The sequence below is a fragment of the Bubalus bubalis genome, chromosome X (assembly GCF_019923935.1).
Source record: "Bubalus bubalis isolate 160015118507 breed Murrah chromosome X, NDDB_SH_1, whole genome shotgun sequence".
NCBI classification, from domain to species: Eukaryota; Metazoa; Chordata; class Mammalia; order Artiodactyla; family Bovidae; genus Bubalus; species Bubalus bubalis.
The window spans coordinates 106,108,030-106,126,413 of NC_059181.1; the positions used below are offsets into that span (position 1 = coordinate 106,108,030).

Genomic DNA, 18,384 nt, shown 5'->3' on the forward strand with positions numbered 1-18,384 from the left:
GAAAAACCATAGCCTTCACTAGACGGACCTTTGTTGGCAAAGTAATGTCTCTGCTTTTTAATATGCTATCTAGGTTGGTCATAACTTTCCTTCCAAGGAGTAAGCATCTTTTAATTTCATGGCTGCAATCACCATTTGTAAAATAGCCAACGGGAATTTGCTGTATGGTTCAGGAAACTCAAACAGGGGCTCTGTATCAACCTAGAAGGGTGGGATGGGGAGGGAGATGGGAGGGACTGATTCATGTTGAAGTTTGCCAGAAAACAACAAAATTCTGTAAAGCAATCATCCTTCAATTAAAAATAAATTAATTTAAAACATATGCAGCTTTCATGGATACACTGAACATTTACCTTGGTAGCGCATATATTCTGTTCTATAAAATAGATCTCAATTATATTTAAAAGACTGAAATAATATCTTTGACAGCAACAAAAGCTGTACTTAACCCTAATGTCCTATACTATAAAAAAAAAAGAATCTTAAATAAAGAATCGAACCTCTCTTCAGAAACTAGAAAGTGAAGAGGAAAATAAACTGCAAGCAAGTAGAAGCAATGGATTAATACAGATAGAAGTAGAAATCAATGACATAGAAAAGAGAATGAAATCAATGAAACCGAAACGTGGTCCTTTGAGAGGATCAATCAAATTAATAGTTGTCTAGCCAGATCGATTAAGGAAGAAAAAGAAGGCATACATTACTATCAGGAATGAGAGTAGTAAGATCACTACAGACTGCAGGGGTAAAGGAAATAGTATTAAGAAGTCTATGACCTTCCATATATGATGCTGGGTGAAGGGCTGAAGGCCAGGGATTTGGGCAGGATATAGATCCCATTACCCGTGACCGTAGCCTCCCTAAGAAGGCCAGGTCAAGGATTTCCAAAGCACTGTCACATGACCGCTTAACTTCCTAAGACCAAAAGATCTCCAGATCTTTCATCTGTGGTCTGCAATATGTCCCTCTTTCTCATGATATTCACTCAATGGTGGTTGTTTATTCTCTTATTGAGGGTCTATCACACCATGAGTCTGCCTGGGTCGCCTGAGATGCTCCGCCTCACTCGGGGTTCTGCCCCGCCTGAACCCGCTATACCCGGACCCAGCACCTCGTGACTTCACGCCTCACCTCATAAATCTGCAGGCCTGAGTCAGGGGGCGCAGGACAGAGTGGCGGTGAAGGCCTGCTACCGTGCAAGGTCTTTCTTCCGTCATCTCAGGCGCCCCTCCCATCGCCCGGGTCCTGGCTCAGTCTGCTGGCCGGAAGAGGAGGGACCAGTTTCCGCTGCCTACCCTCGTGGCTGGCAGCTTGCGACGCAGTTATGGGGTCATCCGTGTCCAAGGCTGCCCTCGGGGCGACCACCAACGAGCCCACAGAACCCGAGCAGAAACACCTGGCGGGTGAGTAGGCTCCATGGCCTCGCAGGCCCTGCTGCAGCCCCAGCCCCCCCCCACCGCCCCCCCCACCAGTTCCCCCCCCCACCGCCCCCCCACCAGTTCCCCCCCCACCGCCCCCCCCCACCAGTTCCCCCCCGCCCCCCCCACCAGTTCCCCCCCCACCAGTTCCCCCCCCCCCCCCGCCCCCCCCACCAGTTCCCCACCCCCCCCCCCCCCGCCTCTGCGCCGGGAGGCCACGGGCGTGGAGGAGGGTGCGTTCGCACTCCAGTGCCTTTGATTGAGCCTGGAATCCAACCTATCTATGGTCTCTTTAACCCCAAACGTCGAACTCGTTACACTTTCCGCCTGAAGCTTGGGACATAATAGCCAGCGGAGTAACAACTCGGTTTTCTGAGAGGGGTCTCATTCTTAAAGTTATCTGTTGCCCAGAGACTCCCTGTGGAGAAAGTATGGGGGTCTGTGTGTGTGTGCATGCTCAATCATGTCTGACTCTTTGTGCCGGAACAGTGGCGGATGGGGTGTGTGTGTGTGTGTGTGTGTGTGTGTGTGTATGTATGTGCATGCTCAGTTGTGTGCGACTCTACGCCAGAGCAGTGGTTTATGGGTGTGTGTGTGCACGCACACGCTCAGTCATCTCCGACTCTTCACTGGAGCAGTGGGATATGGGTGTGTGTGCGCATGTGCACGCATGTGCATGCATACTCAGTCATGTCCAATTCTTTGTGCCAGAGCAGAGGCGTATGGCTGTGTGTGTGTGTGTGTGTGTCTGTGCTCATTCCTGTCCGACTCTTTGCACCAGAGCAGTGGCGTGTGTGTGCGCGAGCTCAGTCATGTCCTACTCTTTGTGCCGGAGCAGTGGCATATGGGTGTGCATGTGTGTCTGTGTGTGAGCTCAGTCGTGTCCGACTCTATGCACCTGAGCAGTGGTGTTGGGTGTGTGTGTGTGTGTGTGTGTGCTCAATCGTGTCTGACTCTTGGCACTGGAGCAGTGGTGGATGGCTGTGTGTGTGTGTGTGTGAGTGCTCAGTTGTGTCCGACTCTGCACCAGAGCAGTGGAGTATGGGTGTGTGTGTGTGTGTGCTCAGTGGTGTCCAACTCTTTGCACCAGAGCAGTGGCATATAAGGGTGTGTGTGTGTGTGTGCACACTCCGTAGTGTCTGCCTCTTTGTGGTGGATCAGTGGCATATGGGTGTGTATGTGTGTGTATGTGTGTGCGTGTTCAATCGTGACTGACTCTTTTCACCAGAGCAGTGGTGTATGTGTGTGTGCATGCATGTGTGTATGTGTGTTCATGCTCAGTACTGTCCAACTCTGTGCTGGAGCAGTGGCATATGGGTGGGTGCATGTGTATGTGTGTGTGCTGTCATATCTGACTCTGCACCAGAGCAGTGGCATTGGGTGTGTGTGTGTATGTGTGTGTGTGTGCTCAGTCATGTCTGACACTTGGTGCCAGAGCAGTGGCATATGGGTGTGTGTGTGTGTGTGTGTGTGCGTGCTCAGTTATGTCCGACTCTTGTGCCAGAGCAGTGGCAGATGGGGGTGTGCATGTGTGTGTATGTCTTTGTGCGAACTCAGTCATGTTCTAATCTTTGTGCCTGAGCAGTGGTGTATGGGTGTGTGTGTGTGTGCTCAGTCGTGTCCGACTCTGTACCAGAGCAGTGGCAATATGTGTGTGTGTGTTCATGCTCAGTCCTGTCCGACTCTTTGCGCTGGAGCAGTGGAATCTGGGTGTCTCTGTGTGTGTGTTTGCACGTGTGCACTCAGTTGTGTCTGACTCTTTGTGATGGAACAGTGGCATATGGATGTGTGCATGTGTGTGTGTGTGTGTGCGCGCTCAGTCCTGTCCGACTCTTTGCACCAGAGCAGTGGCGTATGGGTGTGTGTGTGTGTCTGTGTGTGAGGTCAGTCATGTCCAACTCTATGGTCTGAGCAGTGGTGCTGGGTATGTGTGAGTGTGTGCATGCTCAGTCATGTCTGACTCTTTCCACTGGAGCAGTGGTAGATGGCTGTGTGTGTGTGTGTGAGTGTGCTCAGTTGTGTCTGACTCTGCACCAAAGCAGTGGCATATGGGTGTGTGTGCTCAATCATGTCCAACTATTTTCATTGGAGCAGTGGCATATGGGGGCGTGTGTGTGTGTATGCTCGTGCGTGCTAAGTCATATCTGACTCTGTACCAGAGCAGTGGCATATGGGTGTGTGTGTGTATGTGTGCATGCTCAGTCATGTTTGACTCTTTGCACTGAAGCAGTGGCATATGGGTGTGTGTGTGTGTGTGTATGCACATGCATGCTAAGTCATATCTGAATCCGAACCAGAGCAGTGGCATATGGGTGTGTGTGTGTGTATGTGTGCATGCTCAGTTGTGTCTGATTCTTTGCACTGAAGCAGTGGCGTATTGGTGTGTGTGTGTGTGCTCAGTTGTGTCCAACTTTTTGCACCGGCTCAGTGGCATATAGGTGTGTGTGCGTGTGCGCACACGTGCGCACATGCATGCTCTGTAGTGTCTGACCCTTTGTGTTGGAACAGTGGTGTATGGGTGTGTGTGTGTGCTCAGTCATGTCCGACTGCACCAGTGTGGTGACATATGGGGGTGTGTGTGTGTGTGTGTGCGTGTTCAGTCATGTCTGACTCTTTTTGCTGGAGCAGTGGCATACGGGTTTGTGCGTGTGTGTGTGTGTGTGTGTGATCAGTCATGTCTGACTCTGCACCAGAGCAGTGGTGTATGGTTGTGTGTGTGTGTGTTCATGCTCAGTCCTGTCTGACTCTTTGAGCTGGAGCAGTGGCATATGGGTGTGTGCATTTGTGTGTTTGTGTGTATGTGTGCTCAGTCGTGTCCAACTCTTTGCACTGGAGCAGTGGCTTATGGGTGTGTGCGTGTGTGTGTGTGTGGGCTCAGTCATGTCCAACTCTTTGCACTGGAGAAGTGGCATATGGGTTTGTGCATGTGTGTGTGTATACTCATTCATGTCCGACTCTTTGCACTGGAGCAGTGGTGGATATGTGTGTGTGTGTGTGTGTGTGTGCATGTGCTCAGTCATGTTCGACTCTTTGCGCCAGAGCAGTGGCAGATGAGTGGGTGTGTGTGTGTGTACATGCTCAGTCATGTCCAACTCTTTGCACTGAGCATTGGCATATGGGGGTGTGGGTGTGTGTGTATGTGCAGAGTCATCTCCGACTCTTTGTGCCAAAGCAGTGGCATATGGCTGTGTGTGTGTTTGTGTGTCTGTGTGCGAACTCAGTTGTTTCTGACTATTTGCACCTGAACAGTGGTGTATGGGTGTATGTGTGTGTGTTCAGTCATGTCTGACTCTGCACCGGAGCAGTGGTGGATGGCTGTGTGTGTGTGTGTGTGTGCTCAATCGTGTCGGACTCTGTACCAGAGCAGTGGCATATATGTGTGTGTGTGTGTGTATGTGTGCATGCTCAGTCGTGTCTGACTCTTTGCACTGGAGCAGTGGCATGTGGGTGTGTGTGTGTGCATGTGTGTGTGTGCATGTGCACTCAGTTGTGTCCAACTTTTTGCACTGGAGCAGTGGCATATAGGTGTGTGTGTGTGCGCACGCATGTGCACACTCTGTACTGTCCGACTGTTTGTGGTGGAACAGGTGCGTATGGGTGTGTGCGTGTGTGTGCTCGGTCAAGTCCGACTGCACCAGCACAGTGGCATATGGGTGTGTATGTGGGTGTGTGTGTGTTCATTCGTGTCTGACTCTTTTCGCTGGAGCAGTGGCATATGGGTCTGTGCATGTGTGTGTGCGTGTGTGTGTGTGATCAGTCATGTCTGACTCTGCACCAGAGCAGTGGTGTATGGTTGTGTGTTTGTGTTCATGCTCAGTCCTGTCTTACTCTTTGCGCTGGAGCAGTGGCATATGAGTGTGTGCGTGTGTGTGTGTGCTCAGTTATGTCCAACTCTTTGCACTGGAGCAGTGGCATATGTGTGTGTGTGTGTGTGTGTGTGTCCTCAGTAGTGTCTGACTCTTTGTGGTGAAGCAGTGGCATATGGCTGTGTGTGTATGTGTGCTTGGTCATGTCCGACTGCACCAGGCAGTGGCGTATGGGTGTGTGTGTGTGTGTGTGGGTGGGTGGGTGTGTGTGCTCAGTCATGTCTGACACTTGGTGCCAGAGCAGTGGCATATGGGTGTGTGTGTGTGTGTGTGCATGCACACGTGTGCTCAGTTATGTCGGACTCTTTGTGCAAGAGCAGTGGCATATGGGTGTGTGTGTGTGTGTGTGTGTGTGCGTGCACTCAGTTGTGTCCAACTTTTTGCACCAGAGCAGTGGCATATGTGTGTGTGTGTGTGTGTGTGTGAATGCTCAGTCGTGTCCATATGTGTGAATGTTCAGTTGTGTCCAACTCTTTGCACTGAAGCAGTGGCATATGGGTGTGTGTGTGCACATGCACATGCTCAGTTGTGTCCAACTTTTTGCACCAGAGCAGGGGCATATAGGTTTGTGTGTGTGTGTGTGTGCACACGCATATACACTCTGTAGTGTCTGACTCTTTATGGTGGAACAGTGGCATATTGGTGTGTGCATGTGTGTGCTCAGTCATGTCTGACTCTGCACCAGGCAGTGGCGTATGGGTGTGTGTGTGGGGGTGGGTGGGTGGGTGTGCTCAGTCATGTTTGACACTTGGTGCCAGAGCAGTGGCATATGGGTGTGTGTGTGTGTGTGCACACACATGCGTGCTCAGTTATGTCCGACTCTTTGTGCAAGAGCAATGGCAGATGGGTCTGTGCATGTGTGTGTGTGTGTATGGGATCAGTCATGTCTGACAATTTGAGCTGGAGCAGTGGCATATGGGTGTGTGCATTTGTGTGTGTGTGCTCAGTCATGTCCAACTCTTTGCACTGGAGCAGTGGCATGTGTGTGTGTGTGTGTGTGTGTGTGAATGCTCAGTCGTGTCCATATGTGTGAATGTTCAGTTGTGTCCAACTCTTTGCACTGAAGCAGTGGCATATGGGTGTGTGTGTGCACGTGCACACGCTCAGTTGTGTCCAACTTTTTGCACCAGAGCAGGGGCATATAGGTTTGTGTGTGTGTGTGTGCGCACGCATATACACTCTGTAGTGTCTGACTCTTTATGGTGGAACAGTGGCATATTGGTGTGTGCATGTGTGTGCTCAGTCATGTCCGACTCTGCACCAGGCAGTGGCGTATGGGGGTGTGTGTGGGGGGGGGTGGGTGGGTGTGTGTGCTCAGTCATGTCTGACACTTGGTGCCAGAGCAGTGGCATATGGGTGTGTGTGTGTGTGTGTGTGCACACACATGTGTGCTCAGTTATGTCCGACTCTTTGTGCAAGAGCAGTGGCAGATGGGTCTGTGCATGTGTGTGTGTGTGTATGGGATCAGTCATGTCTGACAATTTGAGCTGGAGCAGTGGCATATGGGTGTGTGCATTTGTGTGTGTGTGCTCAGTCATGTCCAACTCTTTGCACTGGAGCAGTGGCTTATGGGTGTGTGTGTGTGTGTGCTCAGTCATGTCCAACTCTTTGCACTGGAGCAGTCACATATGGGTGTGTGCGTGTGTGTGTGCTCAGTCATGTCCGACTCTTTGCACTGGAGCTGTGGTGGATGGGTGTGTGTGTGTGTGTGTGTCTACGTGCTCAGTTGTGTCAGACTTTTTCCACCAGAGCAGTGGCGGATGGCTGTGTGTGTGTGTGTGCTCAGTTGTGTCCGACTCTTTGTGCTGGAGCAGTGGCCTATGGTGTATGCGTCTGTGTGCTCAATCTTGTCCAACTATTTGCATTGGAGCAGTGGCATATGGGGGTTTGTGTGTGTATGTGCATGCATGCTAAGTCATATCTGACTCTGTACTGGAGCAGTGGCATTTGGTTGTGTGTGTGTGCATGTGTGTGTGCTCAGTCATGTCTGACTCTTTGCACTGAAGCAGTGGCATATGAGTGTGTGTGTGTGTGTGTGCACGCGTGCATGCTCTGTAGTGTCCAGCTCTTTGTGATGGAACAGTGGTGTATGGGTGTGTGCGTGTGTGTGCTCGGTCATGTTTGACTGCACCAGCACAGTGGCATAAGGGTGTGTGTGTGCATGTTCAGTCGTGTCTGAGTCATTTTGCTGGAGCAGTGGCATATGGGTCTATGCATGTGTGTGTGTGTGCGCGCGCGCACGTGTGTGTGTGTGTGATCAGTCATGTCTGACTCTGAACCAGAGCAGTGGCATATGGTTGTGTATGTGTTCATGATCAGTCCTGTCTGACACTTTGAGCTGGAGCAGTGGCATATGGGTGTGTGCATTTGTGTGTTTATGTGTGTGCTCAGTCGTGTCCAACTCTTGGCACTGGAGCAGTGGCATATGAGTGTGTGTGTGTGTGTGTGTGCACTCAGTTGTGTCCAACTTTTTGCACCGGAGCTGTGGCATATAGGTGTGTGTGTGTGTGTGTGTGTGTGTGTGTGCGTGCTCAATTGTGTCCAACTCTTTGCACTGAGCAGTGGCATATGGGGGTGTGGGTGTGTGTGAACATGCAGAGTCATGTCAGACTTTTTGTGCCAGAGCAGTGGCATATGGCTGTGTGTGTGTTTCTGTGTCTCTGTGCGAACTCAGTCTTGTCCTACTTTTTGCACCGGAGCAGTGGCGTATGGGTGTGTGTGCATGTGCAGAGTCATATCCAATTCTTTGTGCCGGAGCAGTTGCATATGTCTGTGTGTGTGTTTGTGTGTCTCTATGTGAACTCACGGAGAAGGCAATGGCAACCCACTCCAGTACTCTTGCCTGGAAAATCCCATGGATGTAGGAGCCTGGTAGGCTACAGTCCATGGGGTCGCGAAGAGTCGGACACGACTGAATGACTTCACTTTCACTTTTCACTTTCATGCACTGGAGAAGGAAATGGCAACCCACTCCAGTGTTCTTGCCTGGAGAATCCCAGGGATGGAGGAGCCTGTTGGGCTGCCATCTATGGGGTCACACAGAGTCGGACACGACTGAAGCGACTTAGCAGCAGCAGCAGCAGCATGCGAACTCAGTTATTTCTGACTGTTTGCACCTGAGCAGTGGTTTATGGGTGTATGAGTGTGTGTGTGCTCAGTCATGTCTGATTCTGCACCAGAGCAGTGGTGGATGGCTGTGTGTGTGTGTGTGTGTGTGCGTGCTCAATCATGTCCGACTCTTTGCATTGGAGCAGTGGCATATGGGGGTGTGTGTGTGTATGCATGTGCATGCAAAGTCATATCTGACTCTGTACCAGAGCAATGGCATATGGGTGTGCACATTTGTGTGTTCGTATGTGTGTGTGCTCAGTCTTGTCTAACTCTTTGCACTGGAGCAGTGGCATATGGAGGTGTGCGTGCGTGTGTGTGTGTGCTCATTCATGTCCAACTCTTGGCACTGGAGCAGTGGCATATGTGTGTGTGTGTGTGTGTGTGTGTGTGTGTGTGTGCTCAGTAGTGTCTGACTCTTTGTGGTGGAGCAGTAGCATATGGCTGTGAGTGTGTGTGTGTGCTCGGTTGAGTCCAACTCTTTGCATTGGAGCAGTGGCATATGGGGGGGGGGTGTGTGTATGCACGTGCATGCTAAGTCTTATCTGACTCTGTACCAGAGCAGTGGCATATGGATGTTCGCATTTGTGTGTTTGTATGTGTGTGTGCTCAGTCGTCTCCAACTCTTTGCACTGGAGCAGTGGCATATGGGTGTGTGCGTATGTGTGTGTGTGCTCAGTTGTGTCCAACTCTGCACTGGAGCAGTGGCATATGGGTGTGTGTGTGTGTGTGTGCATGCTCAGTAGTGTCTGACACTTTGTGGTGGTGCAGTGGTATATGGCTGTGTGTGTGTGTGTGTGTGTGTGAGATCAGTCACGTCTGACTCTGCACCAGAGCAGTGGCGTATGGTTGTGTGTGTGTGTTCATGCTCAGTCCTGTCTGACTCTTTGAGCTGGAGCAGTGGCATATGGGTGTGCGTTTGTGTGTTTGTGTGTGTATGTGCTTAGTCATGTCCAACTCTTTGCACTGAAACAGTGGCATATGGGTGTGTGTGTGTGTGTGTATGTGTGCATGCTCAGTCGTGTCCAACTCTTTGCACTGAAGCAGTGGCATATGGGTTTGTGTGTGTGTGTGTGCACTCAATTGTGTCCAACTGTTTGCGTCAGAGCAGTGGCATATGAGGGGGTGTGTGTGTATGCACATGCATGCTAAGTCATATCTGACTCTGTACCAGAGCAGTGGCATATGGTTGTGTGTTTGTGTATGTGTGCATGCTCAGTCGTGTCCGACTCTTTGCACTGAAGCAGTGGCATATGAGTGTGAGTGTGTGTGTGTGTGTGTGCTCAGTTGTGTCCAACTTTTTGCACCGGAGCAGTGGCATATAGGGGTGTGTGTGTGTGTGTGTGCGTGTGTGCATGCTCTGTAGTGTCTGACTCTTTGTAGTAGAACAGTGGCGTATGGGTGTGTGCGTGTGAGTGCTCGGTCATGTCCGACTGCACCAGCGCAGTGGCATATGGGTATGTGCGTGTGTGTGTGTGTCCTCAGTAGTGTCTGAATTTTTGTGGTGGAGCAGTGGCATATGGCTATGTGTGTGTGCTCGGTCCTGTCCAACTCTGCACCAGAGCAGTTGCATATGAGTGTGTGTGTGTGTCTGCATGCTCAGTTGTGTCTGACTCGTTGCACGGGATCAGTGGCATATGGCTGTGTGCGTGTGTGTGTTTGTTTGCTCTGTCATGTATGACTCTGAACCAGAGCAGTGGCATGTGGTTGTGTGGGTATTGTATTCGTGCTCGGTCGTGTGTGACTCTTGGTGCCGGAGCAGTGCAGATGGCTGTATGTGTGTGTGTTTGTGCTCAATCGTGTCTGACTCTTTGCCAGAGCAGTGGCGTATGGGTGTGTGTGTTCATGCTCAGTCCTGTCCCACTCTTTGCGCCTGAGCAGTGGCATATGGGTGTGCATGCGCGTGTGTGTGTATGTGCACTTTCTCATGTCCAACTCTTTGCACTGGAGCAGTGGCATATGGGTGTGTGTGCGTGTCCATGCACTCAGTAGTGTCTGACTCTTTGTGGTGGAATAGTGGCGTATGGGTGTGTGTGTGTGCTCGGTCATGTCCAACTGCACCAGAGCAGTGGCATATGCGTTTGTGCATGTGTGTGTGTGTGTGTGTGTGTGCTCAGTTGTGTCCAATTCTTTGTGCCAGAACAGTGGCATAGGTGTGTGTGTTTGTGTGTGTGTGTGTGCGTGTGCTCAGTCCTCCATTACTCTGTGCACTGGAGTAGTGGTAGATGGGTGTGTGTGTGTGTGTGTGTACTCAATCATGTCCAACTCTGCGCTAGATCAGTCACAGACTGGTGTGTGTGTGTATGTGTGTGTGTTTGTGTGCATGCTCAGTCATGTCTGACTCTTTGTCCCAGAGCAGTGGCATGTGGAAGTGTGTGTGTGTGTGTGTGTGTGTGTGTGCACGTGTGTGCGTGCATGCTCAGTCATGTCCAACTCTGTGCTGGAGCAGTGGTGTATGTGTGTGTGTGTGCATGCTCAGTCATGTGTGATTCTGTGCAGGAACAGTGGCAGATGGGTGTGTGTGTGTGTGTGCTCAGTGCTGTCCAACTCTGCAGCAGAGTAGTGGTGGATGGCTGTGTGTGTGTGTTGTGTGTGTGCACTCAGTCATGTCCTACATTTTGTACCAGAGCAGTGGCATATGGGTGTGTGTTTGTGCATTTGTGTGTGTGCGTGCTCAGTCCTGTCTGACTTTTTGTCCCAGAGCAGAGGCATATGGGGGTGTGTGTGTGTGTGTGTGTGTGCATGCTCAGTTGTGTCCGACTCTTTGTGCTAGAGCAGTGGCCTATGGTGTGTGTGTGTGTGTGTGTGCGCTCAATCGTGTCCAACTCTTTGCATTGGAGCAGCGGCATATGGGGGTGTGTGTGTGTGTATGTGTGTGCATGCTCAGTCATATCTGACTCTGTGCCAGAGCAGTTGCATATGGGGGTGTGTGTGTGTGCTCAGTCATGTTTGATTCTGCACTGGAGCACTGGCGGATGGATGTGTGTGTTTGTGTGTGTGCATGCTCAGTCGTGTCCAACTCTTTGCTCCAGAGCAGTGGTGTATGGGTTTGTGCCTGTGTGTGTGCATGCTCAGTCATGTCCAACTCTGCTCCAGAGCAGTGGCATATGGGTTTGTGCCTGTGTGCATGCTCAGTCGTGTCTGACTCTATGTGCTGGAGCAATGGAGTATGTGTGTGTGTGTGTGTGCTCAGTCATGTCCGACTCTTTGCACCAGAGCAGTGGTGTATGGGTGTGTGTGTGTGTGTGCTCAGTCATTTCCAACTCTTTGCACCAGAGCAGTGGTGTATGGGTGTGTGTGTGTGTGTGTGCTCAGTCATTTCCAACTCTTTGCGCCAGAGCAGTGGTGTATGGGTGTGTGTGTGTGTGTGTGTGTGTGTGTTTGCTCAGTCATGTCTGACTCTTTGCACAGGAGCAGTGGCTTCATAAACAGTCTGTGCTGTTGGCAATAGATGTAAATCCCATTGCTATTACAACCTTTGTAGCTGATTCAGCCTTTTGATCAACTCTTGATTTTGCTCTTTGGCTTCAAAACTATTCATTGACCTAATGTGCGTTGGTCTCCTGAAGTTTTTTCTTATCATCATGATAACGGGTGTTTATTGCAGCAACTACCAGTTCACCACAGTTAAGCAGATTAATTTCCTCTTGCTATATATATTTTCAAAGTTTCCTGAAAATTATTCTCAACAGGTCCCATATTAGATTCTGGGACAGTATATATAATCCAGCCCTGTGGTAGGATGTAACATGTACCAGGATTAACTTTTCAAAACCTGAAGGTTAAGCAATAATTACCAATGTTAAGGGTGCATGGAACCAAACAGGAGCACTTGAATCAGTACCAGCATAACTGAAAGATTCAGTCCAAAGACTGAAATCATGCTGAAGCAGAAATGAAAAGGTTGCAGAGGAAACTGCATAGAAAGAGGAATGAAGCAGACCTAAAGATAAAAAATATAGCAGAGAATCTCATTCTTCATAACCTTAAACATGGCATGAACATGTGTGCTAAGTTGTTTCAGTCGTGTCCAAGTCTGTGCAACTCTGTGGACTGTACCTGCCAGGCTCCTCTGTCCATGAGATTCTCCAAACAAGAATACTGGAGTGGGTTCCTATGCCCTTTTCCAGGGGATCTTCCCCACCAATAATCAAACCCATGACTCCTGTATTGCAGGGAGATTATTTACTGCCTGAGCCACCAGGGAAGCCTGCCAAACATGGCACAGCAACTGGCACATATTAGGCATTGACGCTGAGTATATATGTTTGTTGAATAAGTAAATCTTACTTTGCAGGGTCAGTCTGTCACTTTAATCCACTAGCATATTTGTTAAGCCCCTTCCTCAGTACCTGTCCTACTGCTGTGCATATGAAGATGCTGCATAATGGATAAGTGCTATGGATGAAGTTGTTTTAGAATGATAGTTTATAGATGGTTTGGAAAGCAAGGAGAATTTTTGAAGTGATAAACAGCAAGGAATCATTGCATGTTCTTCAGTAGGAAAACGAAGCAATGAGACTTACCTTTTGAGGGGCTGTAAAAGTCAATTAATTAATGGTTATAACCTTGAGGCAGGAAAGCAGAAAGCTGTTGCAATAAACCAGGTATGAGGCTGTGGGGAAGTGGACTAAAGAAGAAGAAGCAGTAAGAAATTAAAAGGTGTAAACCAAAAAGTAAGTCTTAGGGAGACAAAGCTCCTTACTGAACCTTCATGGAATGACACTTTTCTTGAGTGAGGCACAATGACATAATATTTAATACCTTGTTCTTCAAAGTCAAACAAACCTTATTTCAAATCCCAGCCCTTCCACTGAACTACCTGTATGACCTCGAGCATGTTACTTACCTTCTTGAGTCTTATCCATTTATTTAACAAGTATTTTCCTTACTTCTTCCAACTTGGTATGTGCCAGCTACTGTGCTGGGTCTTGAGGAGACACTGGTGAGCAGAGTCAATGCAATCACAATCCTCATTAACTCTATGGAACAAATAGGATAAACAGTCATTCAGTGTCACCTACCATGTTAGTACCAGGTGACTCAGTGGTAAAGAATCCGCCTGCAATACAAGAGAAGTGGGTTTGACCCCTGGGTTGGGAAGACCCCCTGGAAGAGGAAATGGCAACCCACTCCAGGATTCTTGCCTGGAGAATCCCATGGACAGAGGAGCCTGGTGGGCTACAGTCTGTGGGGTTGCAAAGAGTCAGACATGGCTGAACAACTGAGCATGGGCATGCACAAATTTTACTATTGGAAATGAAGAAAACGTTTCAGATGATTCTCTTTGTCATGTCTCTGAGATTTGATTGCATCTGTATTTCAGGTAAAGTTACCGATTTTGGTTTTGAAATTTTTTTTCCTCAGTCTGTGTTTTAATGCTTGTCACTGTCTCTAATTTAGATCTGATCCAGCACATAAATGGAACAAATATGAGTGTTGTTCATCTGGCTGACATTCTTTCTGAGAAAACTGGTAGCAGCAGCTGGGTGGTGGTGTTCAAAGCCCTGGTTACTGTCCATCACCTCATGGTGTATGGAAATGAGGTGAGCATGGTGTATATTCCTTCCTTTTAGTACAAAGGACTGTCGGGACACAACTGCTGAAAATGCTCAGTGTGTTAGGGGCTTACTACATTTTGCTTCCATTCATGACAAGTGGGGAAAGTACATAGAAGTAGATATTAAAACACCAATTTTTCCATTTTTACTTATGAATTTCTCCTTGCAATCAGTATTTAATAAAGTATACCATTTTGCTAGTAGAGGAAGTATACCATGGAATGATATTTAGAGTCCAATATAATTTCTATAAATGTTTAAAATTCAAACAATATTTGTCCATGTAACAGGTATATATATGAAACTATAAATAAAATAGGATGCAAAGATAACACATGAAAATTTTGATAATGTTTCCTTCTAGGTAGGAGAAGTAAATTGAACTTGAGGATGGGACAAAGGCCACTATTAACTTGATCTGTAAGGCTTTATGCCTCTTATTTTAAAAATAGAGTTGAAGGGAATTTCCTGGTGGTCCAGTCATTAAGAATCTGCCTTGCAATGTAGGGGATGAGAGTTCGATCCCCAGCTGGGAAACTAAGATCCCACATGCCACAGGCCAACTGAGCCTGTGCCACAGCTAGAGATTCGGTGCGCCACAACAAAAGATCCCGTGTAACAAAATGAAGATCCATTGTGCTGCAACTAAAACCTAACTCAGCCAAATAAATAAATGATAAATTCCTGCCAAAAAATAGAACTGAAGGAGATATGTGCAAAAGTTAGCAGTTGTCATTTCTGGGCATTGGGGTCCAGAGATGTACCACAGTATTCTTTTTATTTTTCCATTAATTGAATTGTTAAATAATTTAACATGAATGATTAAAATAATTAATCCTATAATTGCCACTGACCCTTGAATACCCCAGGTTTGAGCTGCACAGGTCCTCTTGTATGTGGCTTTTTTCCATTGTAAATACTACAGCACTACGATATTCATTCTTGGTTGATTCCACAGGCATGGATGGAATCACAGTTACAGTGGTATGGCATCTACAGATAGCTGACTGTAAATTATATGTGGGTTTTATTCCCTGGTGGCTCAGCTGGTAAAGAATCCACCTGCAATGTGGGAGACCTGGGTTTGATCCCTGGATTGGGAAGATCCCCTGGAAAAGGGAAAGGCTACCCACTCCAGTATTCTGGCCTGGAGAATTCCATGCACTGTATATAGTCGATGGGGTTGCAAAGAGTTGGATATGACTGGGTGACTTTCACTTTATATACTATGAATTATATGGGAATTTTCGACTGCAGTGTCATTTCGACAGGTCAGTGTCCCTAATTCCTGAGATGTTACTGATAGAAAGACGTGGGTGAAAAGTGTGTATTCACATTAGCTTTAATGTTTAACCCCTTGTTTATTTGGTGGGTATGTCAACAGACTTGGCAGCACTACAGATCCTTATGTTGGCTATCCCAGGGTGTGATGGTGCTCACCTTAATCAATGCCCCTGAAAGAGATAGAAGATACGTGCGATAGAATTATGTTAAGTATGTATCCACAAAGACAAAATCACGAATGAACTCTATTTGTGAACTGAAACTAATTTTGAGAATTTGGCACACTTGTTTGACAGCGTTTTATCCAGCATCTTGCATCGAGAAGTTCTTTGTTCACTTTACACAACTTTCTGGATACAAGTGTCGTAGAAGGTAAGATGATTCTTTGATGGAAATATTTCTTTGTGGCAAGGAGGGAAATGTTCTGGAAACCATGCCTAGTTTATAAAAATGGTTCTGAATGATGAAGGGTGTGATGTGGTGTACGTTTTATGATGGAAAGTAATTTCTAAATTCATTGACACAACACATATGCAGGTATTTACTCAGTGAGGCTTTCCTGCCTCAGCCTCCCAAAAATCATGGTCCCTTTATCCCTTCTCTGCTTGAGTTTTATTCTTTCCACTTCTCAGCAACTAAACATCTCTGTATTTTTCTTTTCTTTTGCTTGTCTATCAATCACCATTGGAGTATAAGATCCATGTAGGCAGATTTTTTCTTTTCTTTTTTTTTTTTTTTGGCGGGGGGAGGTCTCTGTTGTTCACTACTGAACCTACAGCATCATAGTGAACACTGAATAATTGTTGAATGAATAAGTAAATTGAATAAATGAATCAAGGCCCATAGTGAGCAGCTGAGTTTCAGTCATGGCCTTTCTCTTTACATTTTGTCTATGAAGTAGGGGCAAGGTCGTTTGTTGAATGAAAGGAAGACCAGAGCAATGGTAACAAGGGGATAGCGGGTGTCAGGAAAATGCTAAGGATTTATAATAGTGTCTATGAAAATGTGAAAAGAACTAATAAAGTTCAGTTATTTCTCCGGTTCAGAAATGTCACCATCAATACCACATCCAAAGGTGATATCAACACTTTGAGGAAGGGCTGGTGCACTGGGATGACCCTGAGGGATGGCATGGGGAGTGAGGTGGGAGGGAGGGTCAGGATGGGGAACACATGTACACCCATGGCTGATTCATGTGAATGTATGACAAAAACCACCACAATATTGTGAAGTAATTAGCCTTCAATTAAAAATAAATAAATAAACATAAATTCATTTAAAAAATAATCTTTAACAGAAAGTTTTAGGAATACTGTACTTGATGAGTAATAAAAGCCATTCTAGTGTTTTATGCGTCAAAGATACTGTTGAGGGGTATGTGTGAATGTGGAATGATAAATCTTTGCATTTGATGACATATGTTGTAAATGGTTAACATTGGTTAAACTGGAAATAATAAAAGGTATTTCATTTTTAGGCTATGCTATGTCAGCTTTCATCAGACGATATAGCAAGTACTTGAATGAAAAGTCACTCGCGTATAGACTGATGGAGTCAGACATCACCAAAATCAAGAGAGGGTAGGTAAATATTGTTAGTTTTTAAGCAAGAAGTACTGCAGTACATATCTATTCTGATATGTAGTTTGGCAAAAATGCAGCTGTTTTTCAAGATGCCAATGTCACTGTGCTTCTCAAACTCTTAATTAGCATTGATGTTATGAACTTTTTTTATCTTTTATAGGACAGACGGTGTGATGAGAACTATGAACACTAAGAAACTGCTGAACACTCTTCCAGTTATTCAAATTCAGTTTGATGCTCTTCTGAATTTTAATGTAAGAGCTTTATAAATCCTTTTTTAAGAAAATATTGTTAAGCAGCATTGTTTGACTGTAGGTGGAAGAGGGAAAAAACCATGGTGGTAATTGATTCCTCTTTAATTTCCAGGCAAATGCTGATGAACTAACTAATGGTATAATACATGCTGCTTTCATGCTCCTCTTTAAGGATTCTCTTCGCCTCTTTGTAGCCTATAATGAGGGGATCCTTAATCTGCTAGGTAAGCTAAAGAATAGACATGACTTTTTAAAAACTAAACTGGCAAAAATTCTTTATTTGTAAAAACCTTTTATATCTACATTTAGATTCATCTGTGTTTTAGGTTCAAAATAGAAGATCCTTACAAGGTCATATATATTTACATAACTAGACATCATATTGCTTTTTTTGTTAAAAATAATTAATCACCCACAGAACTTTTCAATTTGTATATAAGTGCTAACTGATACTTCTGGGAAATTTATTGGGAAATTAACATGGATTGCCATATTTATTCATTACACAGTAAGTCCCACTCAACTAATGTTAAATAGTACAATTCTAACTTTCCTAAGATACAGCCTACAAATTATTGTTTTGATCATATACAAGCAAATGTTTCTTAGGCTTTTTAAGAAACTTCAGTCATCATTTAGCCCTAACCAGTTTCATTGTTGACAATTTGAGATATTTCTTACATTTAGGAAGTGCCTGGTACATTTGTTGAGTTATAAAGGGTAGGAAATAACAGCCTCTCTGTCAGAGACCATCAGAACTTGATGTTAATCAAAAAGATTCCAGGCTAGAATTTGTAGAAATTAAACAAAACTATCTAAATTATATGTGTATGCTATTAAATGCCATATATATTACCAGCACCAGTGTTCAGCATGCAGTAGTTCCTGTATAAAAAATCTGTTGTTTATACTTAGATGTGCAGTGTTGTTTGATAAAGCAAAACATTATTGGATTAAAACTATAATTGTTTTCAAGAAGTTAAAATAATATCCAGAATTAACATATAATCATCAGAAAGGAATTAAACTTGGGATTGCTAAAATACTGGCTACTTTGTCATTTTTTTCTATTTTTAGATAAATATTTTGACATGGGAAAGAAGCAATGCAGGGAAAGTTTGGATGTTTACATCAAGTTCCTCGAAAGAATGACCAAATTGGCACAGTTCCTTAAAGTTGCAGAGGTACAGAAATCTATTTCTAGCCACAGCTTTTGTGCTATTTTCTGTATTAGTTTAGTATCCTGTACAACTATACCTCCACCCCACAATCACTGCCACATAAACAGAAATGGGTAGTTTTAACTATTT

General features: G+C 46.1%; 1 protein-coding gene across 1 annotated transcript in view; it reads left to right on the top strand.

Moving 5' to 3' along the window:
* Window positions 1–240: 240 nt before the first annotated feature.
* LOC102415624 (phosphatidylinositol-binding clathrin assembly protein) overlaps window positions 241–18,384 on the top strand; it is a 48,616-nt gene continuing 30,472 nt past the window's right edge. The window contains exons 1-7 of the mRNA XM_025276395.3: window positions 241–1,403; window positions 13,796–13,938; window positions 15,534–15,609; window positions 16,715–16,817; window positions 16,981–17,074; window positions 17,187–17,298; window positions 18,152–18,258. Of these exons, the coding sequence (XP_025132180.3) occupies window positions 1,325–1,403; window positions 13,796–13,938; window positions 15,534–15,609; window positions 16,715–16,817; window positions 16,981–17,074; window positions 17,187–17,298; window positions 18,152–18,258 (714 nt within the window). The 5' untranslated portion in view covers window positions 241–1,324. The remainder of the gene's footprint in view (window positions 1,404–13,795; window positions 13,939–15,533; window positions 15,610–16,714; window positions 16,818–16,980; window positions 17,075–17,186; window positions 17,299–18,151; window positions 18,259–18,384) is intronic.